Source organism: Gracilinanus agilis, chromosome 2 (genome assembly GCF_016433145.1).
Source record: "Gracilinanus agilis isolate LMUSP501 chromosome 2, AgileGrace, whole genome shotgun sequence".
Taxonomy (NCBI): domain Eukaryota; kingdom Metazoa; phylum Chordata; class Mammalia; order Didelphimorphia; family Didelphidae; genus Gracilinanus; species Gracilinanus agilis.
The window spans coordinates 601790739-601816900 of record NC_058131.1 but is presented as its reverse complement, the minus strand read 5'-3'; the positions used below and the strand labels follow the sequence as shown (position 1 = coordinate 601816900).

Here is a 26162-nt window from a genome sequence, read left to right as displayed (position 1 = left end):
ATGGTTTTCCTAATGTTGAACCATCCTTGCATTCCTGATATAAATCCCACCTGATCATGGTGGATGATCTTCTTAATTACTTGCTGGAGTCTCTTTGCTAATATTCTATTTAAGATTTTTGCATCTATGTTCATTAAGGAGATTGGTCTATAGTTTTCTTTCTCTGTTTTTGGTCTACCTGGCTTTGGGATCAGTACCATATTTGTGTCATAAAAGGAATTTGGAAGGACTCCTTCTTTGCTTTTCATATCAAATAATTTGTATAGTATTGGGATTAGTTGCTCTTTGAATGTCTGATAGAATTCACTTGTTTGTGAATCCATCAGGTCCTGGTGATTTTTTCTTAGGGAGTTCTTTGATGGCTTGTTCAATTTCTATTTCTGATATGGGATTATTTAGGTATTCTATTTCTTCTGCTGTTAATCTAGGCAATTTATATTTTTGTAAATATTCATCCATATCTCCTAAATTGTTATATTTGTTGCCATATAATTGGGCAAAGTAGTTCTTAATGATTGCCTTAATTTCCCCTTCATTAGAGGTGAGGTCTCCCTTTTCATTTTTAATACTGTCAATTTGGTTTTCTTCTTTCCTTTTTCTTATTAGATTGACCAGTACTTTGTCTATTTTATCTGTTTTTTCAAAATACCAGCTTCTAGTCTTATTTATTAATTCAGTAGTTCTTTTACTTTCGATTTTATTAATTTCTCCATTAATTTTTAGTATTTCTAATTTAGTTTTCATCTGGGGGTTTTTAATTTGCTTGCTTTCTAATTTTTTGAGTTGCATACCCAATTCATTAATCTCTGCCCTCCGTAATTTGTTAATATATGCACTCAAGGATATAAATTTCCCCCTGAGTACTGCCTTGGCTGCATCGCACAGAGTTTGGTAGGATGTCTCATCATTGTCATTCTCTTCAATGAAATTGTTGATTGTTTCTATGATTTCTTCTTTGACAAATTGGTTTTGAAGAATCATATTGTTTAATTTCCAATTGGTTTTTGATTTGCCTGTCCAGGTGCCCTCACTAATTATTATTTTTATTGCATTATGATCTGAGGAGGTTACATTTATTATATCTGCTCTTTTGCATTTGTTTGCAATGATTCTATGCCCTATTACATGGTCAATCTTTGTAAATGTACCATGTGCAGCTGAAAAGAAGGTGTATTCCTTTTCGTCCCTATTTATTTTTCTCCACATATCAATTAAATCTAATTTTTCTAGGACTTCATTCACTTCTCTTACCTCTTTCTTATTTATTTTTTGGTTTGATTTATCTAGATCTGAAAGAGGAATATTTAGATCTCCCACTATTCTGGTTTTACTATCTATTTCCTTCTTGTGCTCTGCCAGTTTCTCCTTTATGAATTTGGATGCTGTACCACTTGGTGCATATATATTGAGCAGTGTTATTTCCTCATTGTTTATAATGCCTTTAATCAGGATGTAATGACCTTCCCTGTCTTTTTTAATCCTATCTATTTTTACTTTGGCTTTGTCAGAGATCATAATAGCCACTCCTGCCTTCTTTTTTCTCATTTGATGCCCAAAAGATTTTGCTCATGCTCTTAACCTTGAACTTGTGTGTGTCTACACGCCTCATATGTGTTTCTTGTAGACAACATATGGTAGGATTTTGGTTTCTGATCTACTCTGCTATTTGCTTCCGTTTTATGAGCGAGTTCATCCCGTTCACATTCAGAGTTAACAATTGTTAGTTGTGCATTCACTGACATTTTTGTATCCTCCCCTAGACCCACCCCTTCTTCTTACACTATTTCCTTTTAAACCAGTGGTTTGCTTTCAGCCAGTATCCCTTTTCCCCTCCCTTGATTGACTTCCCTTTCCGCCCCCTCCCTTGTTATTCCCCTCTTTTTGTTTTTTAAAGGACCCAATGAATTCCCTCCCCCTTCTTCTCCCCTCCCTTTTTTGACCTCCCCACTCCCCTGCTCCCTTTGGTTTAACCCTTCTGACTTTCTCAGTAGGGTTAGATAGAGTTTTTTATCTGGATGGATGATAAAGCTACTCTTCCCTCTCCAGGTTGATTACACTGAGAGTAAAGTTTGATTATTACCTCTTAATGCTCTCTTCCTCTCCTTCTTATGGTAGTATTTATCCCCTCCCCTTCCCATGCCCTCTTTGTGTGTAATAGAATATCCTATTTTTCTTATTTACTCAGATTTTTCTTGGTGTCCCCTACTATTCCCCTCCTTTTTCCCCCCATGTCATCTTAGACCATTTAGTATCCTGTCCTCTCTCTATGAGTTATTCTTCTGGTTGCTATAATAGTGAATATTATAATAGTGAATAGAGTTCACTACAGAGAATTATACATAGCATTTCTTCCCCTAGTAATACAGATAATTAGATCATATTTACGCCCTTAAAGAGTCAAGTTTAAAAGATTATGAGTTTTCTTTCTTTTCCCTCTGTTTCTTATTTACCTTTTCATGTTTCTCTTGATTTTTGTGGTTGGGTATCAAACTTTCCATTTAGTCCTGGTCTCTTTTTTGCAAAAACTTGGAAATCTTCAATTTTGTTGAATGGCTCATACTTTCCCCTGGAAGTATATAGTGAGTTTCGCTGGGTAGTTGATCCGTGGCTGAAGGCCCATCTCTCTTGCCTTTCTTAATATTGTGTTCCAAGCCTTGCGGTCTTTTAGCGTAGAGGCTGCCAGATCCTGCGTGATCCTTACTGGTGCTCCTTGATATTTGAATTGTCTCTTTCTAGCTTCTTGTAAGATTTTTTCTTTTACTTGAAAGCTCTTCAATTTCGCTATTATATTCCTGGGTGTTGACTTTTCTGGGTCCAGTGTTGAAGGTGATCTATGGATCCTTTCAATATCTATATTGCCCTCTTGTTATAGAACTTCAGGGAAATTTTGCTGAATAATTTCTTTGAGTATGGAGTCCAAGTTTCTATTAATTTCTGCCTTGTCTGGAAGACCAATGATTCTCAAATTGTCTCTTCTAGACCGGTTTTCTTGGTCTGTCACTTTCTCATTGAGATATTTCATGTTTCCTTCTATTTTATCAGTCTTTTGACTTTGTTTTATTTGTTCTTATTGTCTTGAGAGATCATTGGTTTCTAATTGTTCGATTCTAGCCTTTAAGGACTGGTTTTCGGCTATAATCTTTTGGTTTTCCTTTTCAATCTGGTCATTTCTGGTCTTCTGTTGACTTGCCTCACTTTCCAATTGCGAAATTCTGCCTTTTAAACTGTTATTTTCTTGCCAGATTTCTTCCATCTTCCTCAACATTTCATTTTTGAACTCTTCAATAACTTGTGACCAGCTTTTATTTTTTGGGGGGAGGTTTGGATTTTTGTTTTCCCTCCTCTGTTGTCTGGATTTTCTCTGTGTAGAAGTTGTCAAGTGTTCCAGAGTTTTTCTTGGTAATCTTTTTCTTCTGGGCTTCCTTATTGCTTGCCATTGTTAGCCCCGCCCCTTTTCAGCTTTGTCTTCACACTCAGGGTCTGCTTGCACTTTCTAAGCTTCCGATGGCTCCGGTCTTCTTGTCCTCGGGGTCCGGTCTCCTGGTAGTCCCTGGTCTACCCCTCTGCCCAAGGCTCCTTCAGCGGTCTCGGGGGCTGCTTTCACAGCCGTGCTCCTGTCTGTCCGGGTCCTCACTAGATGTCCTAGCCTGTGCTGGAAATCTTTATTCCTCCCGGGGCACTGCCTTCGCTGAGTAGAAGCTGGGGAAAGTCCCTGCTTTAGGGTTCTTTATTCTGCCCGGATTCCAGCCGGGGCAGAGCCTTCACCCCCATACACGCTGGGGAAAGTCCGTGCGTCCCCCCAGCCACCTGAGGTCCCACGTCTGGCAGCTCTCAGGTACAAGCCCTGGGGCTGCTAGTGATTTACCGGTTGCCCCACTCCTGTTTTCACTCTTGTGTGTTGGCCTTGGCGCTGTGCATGGGGGGGGGAGGGGCCTTCTTCCTCTCGCTTTTTAGTGAGAGCTGTTTCACCCCTTTATAGCGTGGAAATGCCCCGATTCTGTGTACCTTCAATGCTGCACCCTGTTGTGGGGTTCCTTCATTCCTCTGGACTCGTTTTTATTTCCCCTTGAGGAGTCCTGTATGCTTCGGTCAGGAGAGATCAAGCAGCTGCTCCTTACTCTGCCGCCATCTTAACCAGAAGTCCTCTGCTTGGTCCATTTTTAGGAATAATGTATCAAAAAGGAGAACAGAATTTTTTTGTTAAACAAATACAATATAAAGTCTTTGTGTTCTTCTTTGTCCTTATAAAATGTTCTAAAATTTTTCCTAAGAAAATACCTTTTCTTAGGTTCAAATCTGGCTTCAGACACTTCCCAGCTGTGTGAACCTGGGCAAGTCACTTGACCCCCCATGGCCTACCCTTACCACTCTTCTGCCTTGGAACCAATACACAGTATTGACTCCAAGATGGAAGGTAAGGGTTTTGTTTTTTTTTTTTTAATTTTAAAAAAAGAAAATACCTTTTCTAAGCATTCAATTAAGCATTGTCAAAAGACTGCTATAGCTACAGTCCTATTGATATTCATATATATCAAGTTTTAAAAACAGCACTGTTAGAAATGAAAAAATTGTCTGGAGCAGGGGCAACTAGGTGGCACAGGGAATAGAGAGCCGGGCCTGAAGTTGGGAGGACCTTGGGTTCAAGTCTGGCCTCAGATACTGTCACTGTGTGACCCTGGGCAAGTCACTTAACCTTGATTGCCTAGCCTTTGTGGCTCTTCTGACTTTGAATTGATATTAAGACAAAAGGTAATGGTTTTTAAAAAAAGGAATTGTCTGAGGCAGTAAAAGATGACTTGCCTAGGGTGACACAGCCAGTACGTGATTGAGGCAAGGCTTGAACCCAAGTCTTCTTAAATTTCTAATAGTGTCGAGGACACCACCATCCTTCTAGTCATCACTCAGGTTCAAAATCCGAGTCTCCTCCCTTCCATAGCCAATCTGTGCCAAATCTTACCGTTTCTACCTTCACAGTCTGTCTTAGACACTCCCACCACCTTGGTACAGACTTATCACTTCACACCTGGACTATTGCAGCCACTCTCCCCATTCCAGGCCCTCCTCCCTGGGCCTCCCATCGAAGACTCCCCCACAGATTCCAGGGGCTCCCTGTCGCCTCTCATAGCTCTTCATGGCCTGGTCCCTTGTCCAGGCTCCTCACACCCTTCTCCCCTCCATGCACGCTCCCAGCTAGTGACTCCGGCCCCCTTGCTGTTCCCTCTCTGGGCTTGTGCCCTTTTACCTGTCCGCACCTCCTCATGTCTGCCTCTGGGCCTCCGTCCAACCCCACCTTGTGCAGTCTTCCTTCATGTCGGCCCCTTCCTGGGCACCCTGCCTCCCCCACCTCCATTAGACTGAGCTCCCTAAGGCCAGGGACCGCATGGCCTGCCTTTGTATCCCCAGCACTTAGCCCAGCTCCATCCACCATGCCAAGAACTTATTCAGATTTGGTTTTCCAACACCACCAGTTCATGTTGATGTTGATTTCTTTGTCATATGCCTGTTACTCCCCAATGACTCTCTAATAAAACCTCTTTTAATGAAGAACTTCCATTTGGCAACACATTGCTCATATCCGACCTCATGGGTCTTGTTTCCTAGTTATTGTTCACTATTTGCCAAGAAGAGAAAAGTTTGTTTCACTATTAATCTCCTGACGTTAAAATTAGTCACAGTGTTGACGAGAATTCTCCATCATTTTTTAATTTTATGATAAAAAATGTTTTTGAGAAGTTGGACTAACAGAATCCTCTTGATTTTTTTTTTTTTTTGTGATAGTTATCCAGAATTGAGCCTTACTTTGAATAGATAGATTAGAATCATCAAATGTTAATGCTAGGGGGCAGCTGGGTAGCTCAGTGGAGTGAGAGTCAGGCCTAGAGACAGGAGGTCCTAGGTTCAAACCCGGCCTCAGCCACTTCCCATCTGTGTGACCCTGGGCAAGTCACTTGACCCCCATTGCCCACCCTTACCAATCTTCCACCTATGAGACAATACACCGAAGTACAAGGGTTTTAAAAAAAAAATGTTAATGCTAAAGGGAGACCATAAAGACCATCCAGTCCATCCCCTCATTTGATAGATGAAGAAACTGCAACCAAAGGCATTTCATAACACACTCAAAATTATATCCTGGGGGTGGCAGAACCTGGTTTAGAACCCTGATTTCCTGCCCCTCAGCCAGGACTTTTTTCATTACACCACACCCTCTTCCCCTTTTTTGTTGAAAAGGAATTGTTTTTTAGTATGATAAATACTTGAAAGCTGCTCAGGTGTGGATGAAATAGGAGCGTAATGCATAGTGAAGCCTGCACTCTATGCTTGTGACAACATGAAAAATCGTCCGGATGGTGGAGGGGACTGGAGCACAAATGTCTCCCTTCCCCCTGCCCTGATCCGCAAATGATTTTCTTTATGAAATAGAGATAGAGGCTCAATTGTGTCCTGAGATGCAGATCAGTATGTAAATTCTCGTTGTTGCTGAATTCTACGTTCCTAGGCACCCTTTGACAACATAATTAGTGAAATGTTCACAGCTGTTATGTGAAGATGTGTTTGTACATAGAAAAAGAAAAAGTTGGTCTGAAATGTTTTGTTGCTTTAATTGTTAAATAAGCTTTTACCTTGTCCTGGGTACTTGTCTCTACTAGATGTGGTTATGATTCGTTGTAGTACCATCGAATGCTGAGAGCTGGCATTGTAAAAAGTTTATCTGTATATGTAGACCTACGTAGATAAATAAATATGTCATTAGTTGTGTATGTATGAGTAGGAGAGGGATGTTGTGAAAATGAATAAACCAGCAAGTGCCATAACTCCCAAAATGCTGAGAATTGCTTCTTGAGCTGTGGCTACATTATGAATGAATTACTAACTTTATGGGATTCAGAGGGGAAAAAAAGAGTTTAACTCCAAGATTGAAAGCCAATAAGTTCTTTCTTGTTTTTACTAAATTCCCAAGTCCATAAAACTGTCGGGATACCAGGCAGCACTGTGTCCAAAAGCTTTATTTCCCTCAACTCTAAAAATATTTGTTTGAAACCAAAACACAGTTGACTAAGAGTATGTATACATTATTTCCCATTTGTAGCTACTGATAATGATTCCCTATGGCTAAGCCCTCACAATGCCAAAAGTAATGAAGAAGATGTGAATGAAGAAGAAACACAAGTATCTTCTCACTATTTTTCAAATAAAAGTAAAAATGAGAGAAAGAGGAGAAGATTGCCAACCTTTAAGAAATCAAAAAGGAAAAAAACAAGCCACGGGAACCAGCAATCATATTCAAGGAGGTATGTTTCTTTTACTTTGGTGTTCTATTTTACAATCCATAGTAGTAGGAAGAAAACTATACTGTAGCTTTGGTTTGGTTGGAAGCATTTATTATTCATTCAACAAATATTTATTAAAGTACATACATTCTAGGTGCTGTTTAATAATACCTCGTGTTTGTTTAGCATTTTTCACTTGACAAAACACTTTTACATATTTTGTGTTCATTTCATCCTAACAATACTCCAGGCAGGTATTATTATCCTATTTTACAAATGAAGAAACCCAGGGCTTTAAAGTGACAAAGTAACTAGTGGATATATTTCCCATTGACAAACTGGTAGCTCAAGTTTGAGAAAAAAATTATATTTCAGATTCTTAAATTATCTCTTCTGGACTGCAGTGATTCAGCCTGAATTATTTTCAAAATAGGTGATTTTCTTGAGCTTATTTTTCCAAAATATTTACTGTCTTTATCAATTATGTACTAGTTCCTAATAGCTTTATATAGATACCAATTAGTTACTGATCACTATGGAATCATCTATTTAATATTTGCTGCTTCTTATACTAAAACTTCAAAAGCATATGATTCTCAATCTCTACAAGTTGGTGGATTGGTGTGCTAGGGATGGGGGTGGGGAGGAAGTATGCTTGTTTTTGTATAAGACAGATTTCATCTCCCCGTCCTTGCAACAGGATCCAGCATAGGGCTGTCACCTGGAAGATGCAGAAGAGGACTGTGTCTGTAACCTGTATAGCAATTCATGATAAATTACAGCATTTAGCTGTATATCCTAGTTCAAAATTAGTATGATTCCAAGGACCATTATAATATCATCAACCTATCATTTTAGGAGCCAACTAAAAACCAGAAGTAGGATTATTTGGTGAATTTAGGGTGAAAGAAAATGGAGAACATGGTTATTGGTAAGGAGAGGGGGGTGGGGAGGAGCATAGTGTGTTGGATTTGTTGAGTCTACACAGAATAGTATGATTCAAAGGTCTGGGGGCCATTTTTCATTTCTTTATACCCTTGTCTCTCTGCAAGCCTGCCTGTTATAGCCTTACAAGTGAGCTCTGAATTGTTGGCTGTTTAGTTAAGGGATGGGTAGGGTTGTGGCTGTTACTTAAATCTAAAGAATGTGAAACTAAAAATAATGACATTTTCACAGAGATGTTTTTAGATAATGGGAAAAATCTGTAGTAAGACTTGCAAGCTGTTGTATTCTCTCTCCCTTGTTTCCTCCTAGAGAGTAAAATTGAAAATTGGGTTGGGGTTGGGACAGAGGTCATGTTTTCCCTAGTTATCACTTTCTGGGTGGAACCACTACCTTTTATATGCTAGTTCTTCTGCCAATGCCCAGAAATTTTAGCTCATTACTAAGCATGAATTTAATTTTATGGTGTTCAGTACGCCAGAGACCAGCAGCTATTCCATTGGGATTTTAATGTTCTTATTTTCTTCCTTAGCTCTGCTGCTTTGGGAAATGTTTTATTTCCCCAATAGGGTATGCACAAAATGTAATTGTTTCCTAAACAGGTGAATGATCTTTCAAATTATTTTAATTTTGTTCTAATCTTAAGACAAACCATATTAGATATTGGGACTGTTTTGTTTATTTATAAAAGAGAAACATTTCCCCCAATAACCTGCTATCAAATTTTGTCCGTCTTAATGAAACTCAGCTCGGTCCAAACAGCTTCACAGATTTTGTTGACAAATTTTAATAATGTTATCAGGCATGAGACTCTTATCACTCTAATATTCTCTTCTATTTGTTAGTCATCCATTTTTTTCCACAACTCACTCCCTCTTGGAAATAAAAAGCTAATTTGTTATTCATATTCCATTTTTGTTCATCAAGCTACTGAAGAAGAGAATTTGCTTATTAGATTGTTCCTGCTCACCTAGGTGACTGTCACTCTGCAGTCCTTGTCTTTTAGAGCCCTTCACCCTGGCCCTTTGGTCCCCATGTTTTTGCCTCTTCAGAACAGTAAACAATGAGCCAGTTGTGTATTTGACATTCTGGCTGTGGATAAAAAAAAAAATTACCCAGGTGAAGTGGAAGTGACTATTTGCAAACTTAATATTCCGCAAACCCAGGAAAAATAGCAGTTATTCTTTTGAGGTTTTACTTCTCAGCAAGAGGTCAGCTTATGGAAACTGGAAAAACTGATCCTCTTCAAGTTCAGAACAGCCAAGACTGACCACTTCATCATTCACCTTCGCCATGTTCTGCTTTAAATTACTTAAGAAGATCAAGGGTTAATTAAACAAAAATCTCAGTAGTCTTCACTACAGAAAGAACACTAACATCGACCAATAGAAGGCTATTGCCCTAACAACGTGCCCCAAGAAATGCAGAAACACTAATGGCATGTCAAAATGCCATGGAATTAATGCTGGGCATAAATTCAGCACAGTTACAATACAGCAGGAAATAGCTCTGTGGCAAAGAGCTTCTATAGATAACAGTGCCATTATCTTTGTAAGCAGTCTGGCAGTGTGAGGTTTTTTGTTTTTGTTTTGTTAAAAGCCATTATCTTTAGGTCAGCAGGGGAAGTGGTGGTGCTGGGAGGACTTGGGAATAGACCTTTTTGGGGGAGTGAGAGCTGCAGCTGGAAGCTTTCCTCACCTTCTTAGTCTGCCATTCCACTCCCACTTTTCTTTCAGAGTTAAAAGGCAGTTGGCCATAGAGTTGGAAGCGGCAGTGGGATAAAATGTCAGGGAAGCAACTTGAAGAAAGCTGCTCCTCCCACGCTAGGCTAGTGGACTCGGGCCAAAAGCAGCTCATGTTACCTTTGCCCATTAAGCCCACCCAGCAAACCAGCTCCACTTTCTCTCTTCTCTGCTGTCATTTTAAAATGGATCAGCAGAGTTTCACCTACCTACTCTAGCAGTTTCGTCCATGCCAAGAATAGACTGTTTGGGAGATGAGAAAACAGTCTTCTTGCCACTTCTTTCCAGAGATACACTTTCCTGAAATGTGAATATGATTACGTGGTACACATGGGCCAAGAGTTTGGGGGCCTTACTTTAAAGTGTTTTCATTCATTTAATTTGTTTGAAACAAAATCAACACTGAGTGAATAACCATAGCAAAATGGAACAAGGAGATGTGAAAAGTCAAAATCTACGAAATTGTAATGTGTTTATGGATAAATAGAATTAATTTGTTCCCTGAACTAGGGAATTACTTTATTTTAAGTATACATAGGTAAATGAAAAAGGTTACAGATCAGGAAATAAACGCAAGGAACTTGTTACCACCAAGAAGTTGTATAGACTGAAAATACAAATAGTTATAAAAAAGGATTAGATAAATCCATAATGGATTATTAGGGGGAAACAAGAATGTCTTCAGCATATCCCCAGTATTTTTTGTGATTCACAATAAGAAGGCAACCAGACCCACTTCTAAAATATATTTAGCCTTACCAAAAAGCAGTATTAGACTAACTGTGTGTATTACTTAATTCTTATATTAATATAGGAAGTATTATTACTGGTGACAGAATTGAACTTGCAGATCATTTTACCTCTTGTTATTCATTTCAAGGGCATTTTTTTTCACTGTCTTTGCTCTGTTGGTTTGGTTGTTTTATTAAGACATTTGCTTAAAGTAAGTCATGTTAAGTATAATTTTATTTATCAGTCAAAATGAAATCAACATGGTTTAATTTGTATTTTTTGGTCACATTTCTAGGGCATCTTACACATGCAGAAAGGCATCTTCTAAAAACAAATCCTCAAATGCAGTTGGAGCCAATTCAGCATCTTATAGTTCTCAAATGACTTCAGGAGCCAGTAGAAAATTAGGGATTATGGCTCCACCACAGCCTAAAAATAGACCATTCCTTCAACCATCGTATTCATTTTTGTAACAACCATACATGTACCTACATAGTTCTTTTTATATCTGTCATCATCTGACCTGCACTGATTGTAATGGGTACTAATTGTGATATAATGTAACTTGTAAATTTTATTTTTAATGAAGTATATGTTATTTAAACACTAGAGATATTTCCTGTTATTTGAGTGATATATATTTTGGGGAGTGGAGAGGGACATTTCTCTCAGATACTCATAGTTTGCTATTACTACATATAACCTCAGTCAATGTTCTTCAAAATAATCTGTAACAGCATCTGGAGTATCATCCAGCCAGCGAAATTAATAATAAAGTGTTCTAAAATCCTGTGGTTACTCTGGTTTTCCATTTCAAGAATACAAAAATACACAAGTTTTTCTAACATTTCTAGCCCTGATTCTTCTAAGCTCTAGTCCCATTTTTACTGTTTCCAAATTTACATTTGAATTTCCTTTCATCTCTTTAAATTCTTGGTGTCTAAAACTGAACTTATTCTCTAATTTCCTCAAACACAGAATATCTTTCACTCTATTGCCTATCTAAATTGATTATTATTTCTATTTAATTATTATCTGTAAAGGATATGCTTAGTAGTTCTGTCTTTTTATGTTTATTTGTAATTCCTCTGTGCCCTAATATATGATTGGTTTTTATAAAAGTGCCTTTTGATGGTGAGAAGTATCTAAATTCTTTAGTGGTCCCCATTCAGACGGCTTCATAAGTCAAAGTCCCCTACTGTTATTGTGTCTTTTTACAATTTAATTTTTATTGTTATGATTTTAGATTCCATGCCATTTATAGCATATAAGTTTAATATTATTTTTGGTTCATTGTCTAGGATTCATTTAACCATAATTCATTTTCCTTGTTTATCTCCATTTATATTACAAATTTTTATTTTTATTTTGATCACATACTTGGAACTCTTGCTTTTTTTTATTTAATGTAGTATATAGTAAATTTTGTACCAGCCTTTCATTTTTATTTTATGTATGTCTGCTTTTTAGATGTGTTTTTTGTGAGCAACAGACCATGATAGTTTGAAATCTTTTTTTTTTGAGATTGTTATGAATATGTCTTTTTTTTAATTGTTTTTAATTAATTAATTTAGAATATTTTTCCATGGTTAATGATTCGTGTTCTTTCCCTCTCTTCATCCTACCCCCCCCTCCCATAGCCAATGAGAAATTCCACTGGGTTTTACATGTGTCGTTGATCAAGACCTATTTCCATATTATTAATATTTACAATAGAGTGATCATTTAGAGTCTACATCCCCATTCATATCCCCATTGAACCATGTGATCAAGCAGTTGTTTTTCTTCTGGGTTTCTACTCCCACAGTTCTTTCTCTGGATGTGAATAGCATTCTTTCTCATAAGTCCCTCAGAAATGTCCTGGATCATTGCATTGCTGCTAGTACAGAAGTCCATTACATTTAATTGTGCCACAGTATAACAGTCTCTGTGTACAACGTTCTCCTGGGTAGTTTGAATTCTTATTTATTCTGTTATGCTTTCTTAGATTATTTTATCCATTCACATTTAAAAGCATGAGACTTAAATTTGTGACTTTTTCCATTTCTGGTTCTAGTATTATTTTTTTCTTTTTGGTTCCTTTTAGCTCAGTACTTCATTCCTATAATTTTATCTCCTTTGATGCATCTCTATTCCCTCAGACTATTTTTTGCCTCACTACTCTCTTCCCTCCACTTTTTGTCAACTCTCTTCTGGGAAATTTTACCTATTTATTGATTTATTTTATTAGCTAATTCCTCCCTTCTCTTTTCCTCCTTCCCACTCCCCTCCCCATTAATGATTAGTTCAAAATTCTCCTCCCCTCCCCTTCTATTTATGTTTTGTTATATTTCCCCTTTCCCCCAATCTCTTAATTCTTTATCTTGATCTCTTCATTGATTTTCTTCCTTTTCTATTTGCTTTAATGGCTTATTCTTTAATCTCTGTTCCTCATCAAATTAAAGCTTCTGACATACCAGTTTTGAATCCACTCTATGTCAGAGAATTTTTTTAATCCTTACCTTCTGACTTAGAATTGAAACTTGAGTATCGGTCCCAAGGCAGAAGAGCAGTAAGTGCTAGACAGTTGGGGTTAAGTGACTGGCCCAGGATCACAAAGCTTGGAAGTATGAAACCAGCAGATTCAAATCCAGGATTTCCCACCTCCACTGAGCCTCTCTATCCTTTGAGCCATCTCTAGCTGCCCCAAAGAATATGTTGGAGATTCTTTTTTATTATTATTTTTTAACCCTTAACTTCTGTGTATTGGCTCCTAGGTGGAAGAGTGATAAGGGCTAGGCAATGGGTGTCAAGTGACTTGCCCAGAGTCACATAGCTGGGAAGTGTCTGAGGTCAGATTTGAACCCAGGAGCCTCCTGTCTCCAGGCCTGGCTCTATCCCCAACTCACTGCCCCCATTTCCTGCCACTCTGAAGGACAAGACTGGTTTTAGTTCTCCATCAAATTCTCTGCCTAAGCCGAGATCTAAATTCCATCTGTCCCCGCGAGCTCTCCCTCCACCCCATGAACACGTCTGCGTGTGACAGGATAGAGAGAGCACGGCTGGTTTTTCAATCAGACAATCTCTGTTCTAATCCCAACTCTGACATTTAGCAGTTGGGGGAGCCGAGGAAATCGCTTCATTCTTCTGTGTATAGCTTTGTTTCCTCGTCCACTGAAAGGAGCGAAGCGTTTCCTGCCGCAGGTTTCCACGAAGAAAGCTATTATGAGTGAGCCTGAAGGTCATCAGGGAACACCCGAAAGGTAGCCTTTCTTGTCCCTTTGGCATGAGTCCTACCAGTCTGTTTGGGGTATTTTTAACCACCCTTTTCTTAGAAAGCTGCTTCTCCCTTCAGTCGCTGGAGGCGGCGGGTCTGGGGGACCCGGAGTCAGTCTGAAGATCCGTCTGTGACAAGCACTGTCTTGTGCGGGCTAGACGAGGCCTGCTAGCTGTCTCTCAGAGCCCCGGGCACTTCTCTAGAATCCTTCGCAGATCCCTATCGAAAGAACTTCCTCATCCTGAATTCCTCACACCACGGATATCGCCGGTGTGGACCCCCAGATCGGGAACGGGGAGCCCCTTTCTACCCTCTAACGCTCCCCGCTTTGGGGCCAAAGGAAGCTTGGCTGCGACTCCTGGAGGTAGAAACAGGACCGTCCCATTGGCAGAAGAGCCTTCAGACGTTCCCCAGAACCCCCCACTCCGAGGGAGCCCGCCATGCCGGGGCCTCGCCCTGCTCCCCGCTGCTTCTGAGCCAGTTACAGAAGTCCACCAGCTGCCCGAACTAGCCTTCCTTGTTTAGAAGTTACCTCTCCGGGCTCTCCCCGCCATTTCTCTTCCTCCTAAAACGTAGCAGGTCGGGCATCCGTGAGAGGCTCCGTCCCTCCTCCCTTTCTCCACCTCTTGCTTACCTTTCTGATCCTTAGATGGAATAGGAACAACCAAAGTGAAATTGCATGGGCTGGGGAGACCTGAGAAAGTGCTAGGAATTTTCCAAAAAGTAGGAACGATATGGGGTATTATAACCTATTCTAACTCCTGCCCAGGAGGGTGCCGTCTCTTATAATATTGCCACCTTAAATTTGTTTTTAATTCATAAACATCGTTTTAAGTTCTGCTCCCGTGGAATGTTCAACTATCCACTAAAGGGGGCCAGATAGTACCTTATGATGGGGATAAAACCAAACAAAGCAAAAAGAGCCAAAACGGAGGGAGCGTGGGAAAAAAAATTAAAAAGGGACCGAATATTTTTTGTTGCCTGCAGCTGTACCCTGTTCTTTATCAGTTGATAAAGTCAAGAACCGGCTCTGTGAGAGGCAGATTCTCTGCCTTGTTCATGCCCTTCTGTGTCTTCTTGCTGCTTGAAGCTTTCTTCTACATGTGGCCCTTTCCACGTAGGCATCGTTCTTTGGGTCCTTTTTATAACCTACGTTATTTCCCATCAATATTCTCAAATTTCTTTATAGCCTTCATCCGTGTCATTCTTTACAGGCCACTAATGTGGCCATTGACTTAGCTCTTCCCCATATTCAAACACACGATTTTTCCTGTCACTAGTAGTACTCCTTGCTGGGGGTATTTTTCTACAAGTGGGTTTTTTCTTCCTGACACCAACCTCCTTTGGGCACAAACCAAAAAAGTGGGATTTCTGAGTCAAGGGGGATGAATATTTTTGTAACTTTGATTGTCCAATTCCATATCACCATCCAAAAGGATAGAACCGCTTCACAGCTCCAGCAGCAATGAATTCGCCTGCCCGGTTTCCCACATCCCTGCCAACAATGAATTGTCATCTTTGACTACCGTTGCCAGTTTGGGTGTGAGGTGCCACCTCCCAGTTGTTTTTACTTCTCATTTCCATATCCTATCCGTTGCCAGGCTTTGGCGATGCTATCCCCATAATACCTCCTTCATCTGTCCACTTCTTTTCCTCTCATGCAAACTCCACCTTAATTCTCTTGCCTAGACTGGGAAGTGAGATAGCTCAGCAGATTGAAGTCAGACCTGGGTTCAAATCAGGCATTTCTTAGCTGTGTATGACCCTAGGAAAGTAACTTGACCCCAGTTCCAGTAGCCCAGCCCTTACTGTTCTTCTGCCTTGGAACCAATAGCTAGTACTGATTCTGAGGCAGAAGGTACAGACGTTTTGTTTTATTTTTAAGCCTCCTAATTGCTCACCCGTCTTCCAGTCTACCCTCTCCAATCCTTTACAGGGCTGCCAAATGTATATTCCTAAACCAGACTGGGCCATGTCAGCCCCTTTCACAAAAACCTTCAGTGATTCCCTGTTGTTCCTAGGATAAAATACAAAATCTTCAACTTGATAGTCTAGGTTCTCCACCATCTGGTTCCCACCTACCCCATGTTTTTTCACAGAAATCACCTTCATTTACTCTTCTTTATGTATAACATTCCATCTCTTACCTCCAAACCTCTGCAAAAATCTGGAATTCACGACTCTGTTCCTTTGACTTCATAGCACAACCTAGCATGTCCTACATGAGACATTTCCTGAAACTAAAATTCACCTCAATGGTTAGCAGTCTCTCCTCAAAATTACTTTGTATATGCTTTGAATTTATAAGTCTACATGAATCCCCCAGTAAAATGTTAGCTTCTTGAGGGCAAGCACTACTTATTGTTCTCTTTCTAGATTTGATACATAACAGCACTTTGTACATTGTTTCAATAAACAATTTGTTGAATTATTCTTTTATATATATTTCAAATAGTTTGTTAATAATTTGTTTGTTCTTTTGCAAAATGTCTTCATACTAGTTGGCTACTTGCAGTGAATAGCTCTTATTCTTTATATATTTCTATTAGGGAGAATAAAGAAATTATCATTTAAATAGCACCTACTATGTGCTATGCACTGTGCTAAGCACTTTATAAGTATTATCTCATTTGATCCTCACAACTCCTGAAAGTTAGGTGCTTTACTATCTCCATTTTATAGTTGAAGAAATTATCAATGCAACAGATTTATTTTTTTTTTCATCAGATTTTTTTTTCTGAAATATTTAATGCAAAGGCTTCATTCTTCTTTCTTATTCTGGATGCACTGGCTTTTTTATATAAAAACTTTATTTAATCAAAATCTCTCTTATCTTGTGATTTCTTTTATATCACAACTGGTGATTTATTTCCCTATCCATAGAGGAAAACATCCTATCATTCTCAAATGATTTTTTTTATGGTATGATCTTTTTTTGATTAGACTCTTGGTCCATTTTGAATTTGCTGTGTATAGCAGGTGGTTACAATATGTTGGTCTAATTCCCATTTTCCAGCAAAGTGCTATCCAATTTTCCCAGAAGTCTTGGTAGAATAATAAAGTCTTCCCAAGTAATTCATGTGCTCAGGCTTATGTTATAAGACTGCTTTCTTCATTTTGTTTTAGATTGTGCTTATCTAATCTTTTCCACTTTTTTTCTCCAGTGCTAAATAATTTTTGTAGTTAATTCATTGTAGTAGTTTGAGATAACCTTTTTCCTTCTTTCCTGATATTTTGTATTATTTCTCTTGATGTTCTTTTTTTATATAATTTTTATTTTTTAGAAAAGTTATCCATGGTTACATGATTCACATTCTTACTCTCCACCACACCTCCCCGACCACCACCACCCCTATAGCCGACGTGCATTTCCACTGGTTTTAACATGTGTCTTCAATCAAGACCTATTTCCAAATTGTTGATAGTTGCATTGGTGTGGTAGTTTCAAGTCTACATCCTCAATCATGTCCACCTCAACCCACGTGTTCATGCAGTTGTTTTTCTTCTGTGTTTCCACTCCTGTAGTTCTTCCTCTGAATGTGGGTAGGGGTCCTTTCCATAAATACCTCAGAATTGTCCTGGGTCATTGCATTGCTGCCAGTACAGAAATCCATTACATTTGATTTTACCACAGTGTATCAGTCTCTGTGTACAGTGTTCTTCTGGTTCTGCTCCCTTTGCTCTGCATCAATTACTGGGGGCTGTTTCCAGTTCACATGGAATTCCTCCAGTTTATTATTCCTTTGAACTCTCTTGATGTTCTTGACTGTTTGCCCTTCCATTTTATTAGTTTATCTAATTCTATAATGTATTCCATCAGTTCTTTGATATGCTCAGCATTGATTTTGTAAACTCGTTTGGGTAGTTTTGTCATTTTTAAATTTATATTAGCCTGACCAAACCATGAACACTAAGTATCTCCAACTATTTACTTCTTTTATTTTCATAACAATTGTTTTTTAGTTACATTTATTCAAATCTCACGTGTGTCTTCATAGGTTTATTTCAGTCTTTTGATCTATTTTGTTATTGTAAATAATATTTCTATTTTTATTCCTTTTTCCTGGAATTTATTTGTAATACATAAAATGCTAACTGATTTGTAGATTTATTTTTTCCTACTGCTCTGCTAAAGTTATAATTAATTTTTTTTAATTACTTTGGTGTTCTTTGTAAACCATCATATGATCTGCAAAAATATTTTAGTCTCTTCTTTGCCAGTGCTCATCCCTTTGATTTTTTTTTCCCTTGTCTTGCTGTTGTTACAGCTCACATTTCTAGATATGGTCAAATAATAATGGTTTTAATAAGCACATTTATTTCACCTCTGTTACTAATGGAAACTTAACTAGCATATCTATTTTATATTATACTATCCAAGATTTTACATAAATGCCCTTATTTGCTTGTTTTTTTCAACACTTACCTTCTATCTTAACATCTTCACTAAGTATAAATTCCTAGGCAGATGAGAGGTAAGGGCTAGGCAATTGCAGTTAAGCAATTTGCCCAGGGCCAAATAGCTAAGCAATGTCTGAGGTCACATTTGAATCCAGGACCTTCTTCCAGGTTGTGGATTTTTTGTGTTTGGTTTGTTTTTGTTTTTTTTAATTTTTATTCTCCAAATATATTTAAAAACTGACAAATGAAAATAAAGTTAAAATTAAGATTGACAAATGTCTGTGTGTAAAATAGACCTCTATCATCCACTGAGCTACCTAGCTGCCTCCACATAAATGCTTTTTACCATATTTAGGAAAAATATTTAGGTGGTTCTTTTGTTGGAGATGTGGGGTTTTTTATTTTCTTTAATCTTGAGTTTTGTATTTTTTTCAAAGGCCTTTTTTGTATCTATTGATATATAATCACTATTCTGATATTAATATGGTTTGTTATGTTATTGTTATGTTATTGTATGTATGTTTGTTATTGTTATGCTAATAGTCTTCCTAATGTTATATTATCCCTAAATTCCTGATGCAAATCCTGCTTCATTGTAGTAAAAAAAAAATGTTTCCTCATCTACTTACTATAATTTGCTCCTCCTCTTTTTAAAATTCAAATATTTTAATTTTTCCCTATCTTTTATTAAATTGGCAACGTTTATCAACTTTGTTGGTCATTTCAATAATTCTTATTAATCAGATTGTTATTTTTTTGTTTTTAATTTTTTTAAAACCCATACCTTTCATCTTAGAATCAATACTGTGTATGGATTCCAAGGCAGAACAGCAGTAAGGGCTAGGCAATGGAGGTCAAGTGACTTGCCCAGGGTCACACAGCTAGGAAGTGTCTGAGGTAAAATTTGAACCCAGAACCTCCCATCTCTGGGCCTGACTCTCAATCCACTGAACTACCCAACTGCCCCTGCCCCCTTGTTTTTAATTCTGTTTATTTTTTACCTTTCATCTTGAAAACATCCTTTTCCCCCCTCTCATTTGCGACTTAATTAGTTGATTTAGAAGAACCAGGCTCAAATATGGTCATTCATTCCATTATGTTGTCTCATTTCTAATAGTAAGTTTTCTTAGTTCTGAATTTAACCAATATCAAATAGAATTTGGGGAGGTAATAAACATTTATAAAGCACTTTATATATGCCAGGCACTCTGCTAAGTGCTTTGCAAATATTATCTCATTTGATTAAAAAAAAAAAACAGAAAAGGACCTACTTGTACAAAAATATTTATTGTAGCTTTTTTTGTGGTCACAAGGAATTGGAAATTGATGAGTTGTCCACCACCTCAAGGAATGGTTGAACAAGTTGTGGTATGTGATAATTATGAAATGCTCTTGTGCTATAAGAAATGACAAGCAGGGTGATTTCAGAAAAATCTGAAAGACAAATGAACTGTTGCAAAGGGAGGTAAGCAAAACCAGAAGAACGTTGTACTCAGTGACAGCAGTATTTCTTGTTGAACAACCCTGAATGACCTAATTATTCTCAGTGATACAGTGATCCAACCAAGCCAGTCCCAGAGACTCATGATGAAAAATGTCATCTGCCCTCAGAGAAAAAACTGATGGAGTCTGAATGCAGACTGAAATATATTTCCTTTTCATTTTTTTTTTATTTTGGGATCTCTTCCACAAAACAACTCATATGGAAAGGTGTTTTACATAATTACACATGTAAAATCTATATCAGATTGCTTATTGCCTTGGGGGGTGGGGCTAGAAGGGAGAGGGTTAGAAGGTAGAAAATTTAGAACACAAAACTTTTAAAATAGTTTAATTTGCTTGATCACATGGTTTGACAGGGCTATGATTGAGGACGTAGACTCTAAACAATCACTATTGCAAATATTAATAATATGGAAATAGGTTTTGAACAATGATACATGTAAAACCCAGTGGAATTGCTCATTGGCTATGGGAGGGGGGAGGAAAAAAGGGAGGGGAAGAACATGAATCATGTAACCATGGAAAAGTTTTCTAAATTAATTAAGTAAATTTTAAAATAAAAATAAATTTTTAAAAAATGTTTTTAATGTAATAGAAAAAATAAAAATGTTTTTTAAAAAAATATCTCATTTAATGCTTACAACAACCCATCAAGATTAGCATTTCCACATAAAAGGCAGAACAGAAAGAGGACTAGACATGGAACTGCCAATCTGTATTATGAACAGCTTGCTTTTTAAGCAAATAATAAATTCAACATGTTATCTCAAATTGTCCTGCTTGTCTGTTTCCTCCAAACCTTTTATTCTGTTCTCATCTGTGCATTTTTTCAAATGCTTCAATGACTGACCTCCTTTTCTTACTTTTTTAAAATTCTGATTAACCCTATCACTAGCCAACTCCCCACTCTTCTTCTCCTTTTAAAATGGGAAAAATAATACCATAATTGCATCAGATGTAGTTTCTTAAAACAAATCTCCACACTGGCCTCGCCCAGAAAGATCTATCTCATTCTGCACTTTGAGTTCATCATCTCTCCCTAGAAGTGTGTTTTATCACTGGTGTTTGGGAATCCTGGTTGGTCATTATATTGATCAAGTTCTTAAATCTTTCGAAGTTGCGTTTCTTTATATTGCTGTTATTATTCTATAAATTGTGATGCTTTTGCTCACTTTGTTCTGCATTATTTTATTCAAAACTTCTCAAGTTTATCTGAAAACATCCCTTTAATCATTCTTTATGACACAGTAACACTATTCATTATGTTCATGCGCCATGTTTTGTTAAGCTATTCCTCAAATGATGGACAGTCCTTTTAGGTTCTAGTTCTTTACCACTACTAAAAGAGCTGCAATAAATATTTCTGTATAGATAGGTCCTTTTCCTCTTTCACTGATCTCCCTGGGATACAATATAGGCTTCCTAGTGGTATTGCTGGATCAGAGTGTATGCACAATTAAATTACTTCAAACTTAGCTCCAAATTGCTTCCCGGAATGGCTAGACCAGTTCGCAGTTCCAACAACATTGTATCAATGCCTATTTTCCCGCAGACCTTCCCTAGAGGTGCTATTTTACATTTTTGTCATTTTTGCCAATTTGATTGGTTGTAACATGGAACCTCAGAGTTGTTTTCATCTGTTTTATAATGTTTTAATTTGCATTTCTCTTGTTATTTGTAACTTAGCACACACATGATTTCTTCCTTTGAAACTCAGATTTCTTCCTTTGAAAAACAATTGCATCTTCAGAGAAATCCATTTACTAGTAAGTAATTAGAATTTTCCTAGGCATTGAAAAGAGAATGGATTCATACTAGTGATTAAAGAAGTACTTGTACAATTTATGATTAACATGAATATTCTCAAAGAAGATAGGTAACTCAGTGGATTGAGACACAGAATTTTAGATTCAAATGTGACCTCAGACACTTCCTAGCTATGTGACCCTGGGCAAGTCACTTAACCCCAATTGTCTAGCTCTTACCACTCTTGGAACCAGTACCCAGTATTGATTCTAAGACAGAAGGTAAGGGTTAAAAGTAGATATATATTCTCCCAGGCATGCTGTAAGACTGACATATGTAAAACTATAAGCTTCCCCCCCAAAAAAGTCATAATAGCAGTTAAGTTGAGGACAATAGGGAGACATACTCTGGAGATAAATTATCTGCAGCATATTGGCTAGGACTTGTATGTAAAAAGTATCATAAGAGATATATTATCCAGGAACTGTATGATCAGAAAAAGTGATATATCATCCAGGAAATGTATGATTGGAAAAACTGATGGGTTTGCCATGTAATGAGAACAAGAGATGTCCAGTGGATTACATAAGTGCTGCACTGGTACCCAGAGAAACTTAAAAGACCTAGAGGAAAACCCCTCCCCCTAAATCTCCCTAGTCTGGTTTCTGACCTCATCAGTCAATTTAAATTGCTCTTCCCAAAGCTGCTAGCAATCTCCTAATTGCCAAATCTAATGGCTGTCTCAATCCTCGTTTTTCTTGATCTCTTTGCAGCCTTTGACACTATCATCTGTTCCTGGATACCCTATTCCAGGAGTCAGCAAACTACAGACCAGGCCTGCCACCTGTTTCTGTATGACCAGTGAGCTAAGAATGGTTTTTACATTTTAAAATAAAATTTTGTTGTATATAAAATGCAAAAACCATGGTGGGGAGGGCCGGCAGCTAGGGAAAGGAATACAAAAACAGGTAGCAGGCTAGATTTAGCATCTCCTAACACTACTCTCTCCTGGTTCTCCTTTCTGTCTGTCTGACTTCTCAATCTCCCGTGATGGATCTTCATCTTAAGTCACTCCTGCGAGCCATAGGGTTTCTACAAAGCTCTGTCCTGGGCCTTCTTCTTGACTATTTCACTTGGTCATCTCATCAGCTCCAAGGATTCAATTATTATCTCATAATTATCAAATAGACTTATCCACCCCTAACCTGCTAATCTCCAGGTTCACTTTTCCATATGCTAAATAGATTATTTAATCTATATTGTGATTATATATATTGTTTCAGTTTAAATATATATATATATATATATATATTTCAATAGGCAGATGCCTATTGAGCATCTCAAACTGTAGACATCCTAAACTCCACAAATCCAAAACTGAACTCTTTATCTTTTACCCAAAAAAATCCTTCCCTCTTCCTTATTTCCCTGTTACCATAAAAGGTACCACCATCTTCTCAGGCACCCAGATTTGCCATCTAGGTATCATCCAAATAATTCTCCCCATATCCAATTTATTGCCAAGGTCTATTAATTTTTCCTTCATTGACATTTGTTGTATACACCTCTCTTTTCTGACACTGCTACCATTCTGGTACAAGCCCTCATCACCTGGAGCTTGGAATACTGCAATAGCCTCCTTAGTTGGTCTGCCTTTCACAAATTTCTCCACACACCAGTCCATTTTCCTCTCAATCGTCAAAGAGATCTTCCTAAACGATAGATCGGACCATGTTGTCCCCTGTACTCCAATCACTCCCTAACACCTCCAGGATCAAATAGAAAATCCTTGGCCATTCAAAGCCCTCCATCATCTGGCATTCATCCCCCACCTGTCCTGTCTTCTTCCACCTCCCCTTGTATAGTACTGATCCAGTGACACTTGCCTCCTTGCATCTCCTGACTCCAAGCATTTTGCCTTACCTTGAATGTTCTCTTTCTCACACCAATTTCCTGAATTAAAGTCCCAACTAAAACTCCACTAATCCAGAAAGTTTTTCCCAATCCTCCTTAATTCTAGTGCTTTCTTTCCTCTGTTGACCAGTTTATCCTGTACATTGTTGTTTGCATGCTGTCTTTCCCAGTAGGGAGCAGAGGCTGTACAGATCCTTCATATATATAGTTACCTTGACTAACAGGCTAGCCAACTCTAGTCTGTTGGATAAATCCTCTATGGGACAATTGTGGTAGGACAGATATTTGGACAGTGTTAAGAGAATTAGATGTTTTGTAATCTGTACCATTGGAGAAATTACAAATTCTATGAAGTTATAAATGATTAAGTCCAGGCTCAAACGATATAGAACAGGGATCAGCAATGTATGCTTCTTGAGCCACATCTGGCTCCACCTCCCAACTGGCCAGTCCAAGCAGAGCCCCAGGATGTGCCCCAGGGGGGCCTTCAGTCCCCCCCCCCCCCCGCCCCATATTCCAGCGCCTTCCGCCTCCATCCTCCTTCTCCTTCTGTAGGTGTTTATGGCTCTCGGGGCCAAAAAGGTTGCCGACCGTTGATATAGAGGGATAAAGGTAGCTAATGTATTTGATACAGACAAACAAATGAAAGTTCTTCATGCTTTTATTTCCTAGAGGAAAAAAAAAACTCTTTACTTATGGCTTCCACTTCCTTTCCACCCACTTTTTAACCTCTCAAATTCTGGCATCCAATCTCATCCTTCAACTGAAAGGGCTCTCTCCAAACTTATCAATGATCTCTGAATTGACAAAGCTAATGGCATTTTCTTAGTCTTCCTCCAACTTGATCTCTGCAACATTTGACACCTTGAAAATTCTCCTCCTGAGTGTTTTCTGTGACACTCACCTTTCTTGGTTCTCCTTTCCATTCATTCCTATCTAGCCATTCCTCATGATCTGTTGCCTAATCTTCTATTTACCTATCCCCAATCATGGGTATATCATCCTAAGGCCCTGCCTGGGAACTTTTTCCCCTCTTTCTCCCTCTTGGTCAGTTCCCTGGGACTTCTTATCTCTTTGCAAATAACAGGTAGAGAGATAGAGGGGATAGAGAGATAGTCTTCATTCTTTTCACAACTTTGTACCTTCCCATTAAGCATAACAAACTCACCTTGTCTAAAACTGAACTAGTTTATCTTTTCCCCACAATCCAATTCTCTTCCTAATTTTCCAACTTCTATTCAAGATAACATCTTCCTTCCAGTAACCCCGGAGTTACCTTCACTCTCCTTCACCTTATCCCACACATCCAGTCTTATTGATTCTACCTCCACAACATCCTTTGCAACCATCCCCTTCCCTGCCTGCAGTCATAGCACATCCACCCTAGTTCAGGCACCTCTGAATCTAGCCTCTCCCTTCTCCCATCCATCCCACACACAGCTGCCAAAGTGATATTCCTAAAGCACAGATCCAACCAAGTCATTCTTCTGTTCAAAAAATGTCGGTGGTTCCCTGCTGGTTCTAGGATAAAATGCAAATGCTTCTGTTTGGTGTTTCAATTTCTGCAGATCTGGCTCCAGCCTACTCTTCCAGGCTTGTGACACATTAATGGTATTTCCTCTGATCAGATTTCCGCTACTGGAAGGCAGGAACTGGTTGTTGATGTTGTGTTGGCATTGTAGCTCTAGCACCCACCACAGTGCCTGGGATGCACATCTTGCATTTGCAGATTGTAGCTTGTGGATCATTCGACTCTAAAGACATTAAGGGTTAACGATGGCAAAAGAATTCAGCCTACAAAAAGATCTTTTTATAGGACCTTAGACTCCTCTGAGAAAGAGCCAGTTTCTTAGCTTTGGATGGGAGGAGTCATAAAGAGTTAAGTGGCCTTACTGACCATCCCCATTTGATGAAATGACCCAAAAAAACCTTTGCTTGGGCTCCTGTTTCCCTTGAGAAACTGGGCAGCCACTTGACTCAAAGGGAATTATCTCCAAACTCATTATGAAAGGGTGGCTAGGGGGCAGCTGGGTTGCTCAGTGGATTGAGCACCAGGCCTAGAGACAGAAGGTCCTAGGTTCAGACACTTCCTAGCTGTGTAACCCTGGGCAAGTCACTTGACCCCCATTGCCTATCCTTACCACTCTTCTGCCTTAGAACCAATACATAGTATTGATTCTAAGATGAAAGGTAAGAGTTTTAAAAAAAAAAAAAAAAAAAAAGGTGGCTAGGGAGTACAGTAGATAGAGTGCCAGACCTGGAGTCAGGAGGTTCTGGGTTCAAATCTGATCTCGGGCACTGCCCAGCTTTGTGACCCCAGGCAAGTCACTTAACCCCAAATGCCTAGCCCTTACTGCTTTTCTGCCTAAGAAATGAATGGATACTATTTTCCATTCTAAGACAGAAGGTAAGAATATTATTAATCAAATAAAAAACAGATCAAGGAAATTTGTGTTAGGCCTTAAAATTTTTCCCAAGAACAACACATTTGCCTACTTGCCAGGAGTAATATTTGAGTGTCAGATCTGGGCAAGATTGTAATTTAAACAAAAAAAAAAAAAAAAACCTGTGTGGTGACCAGGACTGGATCATCTTAATGAAACTAAATTAAGGATGGAGAAGGATCTGCTCCTTGGAGTCCCAGTCATCACGGCC

General features: G+C 38.5%; 1 protein-coding gene across 1 annotated transcript in view; it reads left to right on the top strand.

Annotated features, from left to right (window-relative positions):
* BLM (BLM RecQ like helicase) overlaps positions 1-11160 on the top strand; it is a 60518-nt gene extending 49358 nt beyond the window's left edge. Inside the window, exons 20-21 of the mRNA XM_044662503.1 lie at positions 7091-7292; positions 10983-11160. Of these exons, the coding sequence (XP_044518438.1) occupies positions 7091-7292; positions 10983-11160 (380 nt within the window). The remainder of the gene's footprint in view (positions 1-7090; positions 7293-10982) is intronic.
* The last annotated feature ends 15002 nt before the right edge of the window (positions 11161-26162 follow it).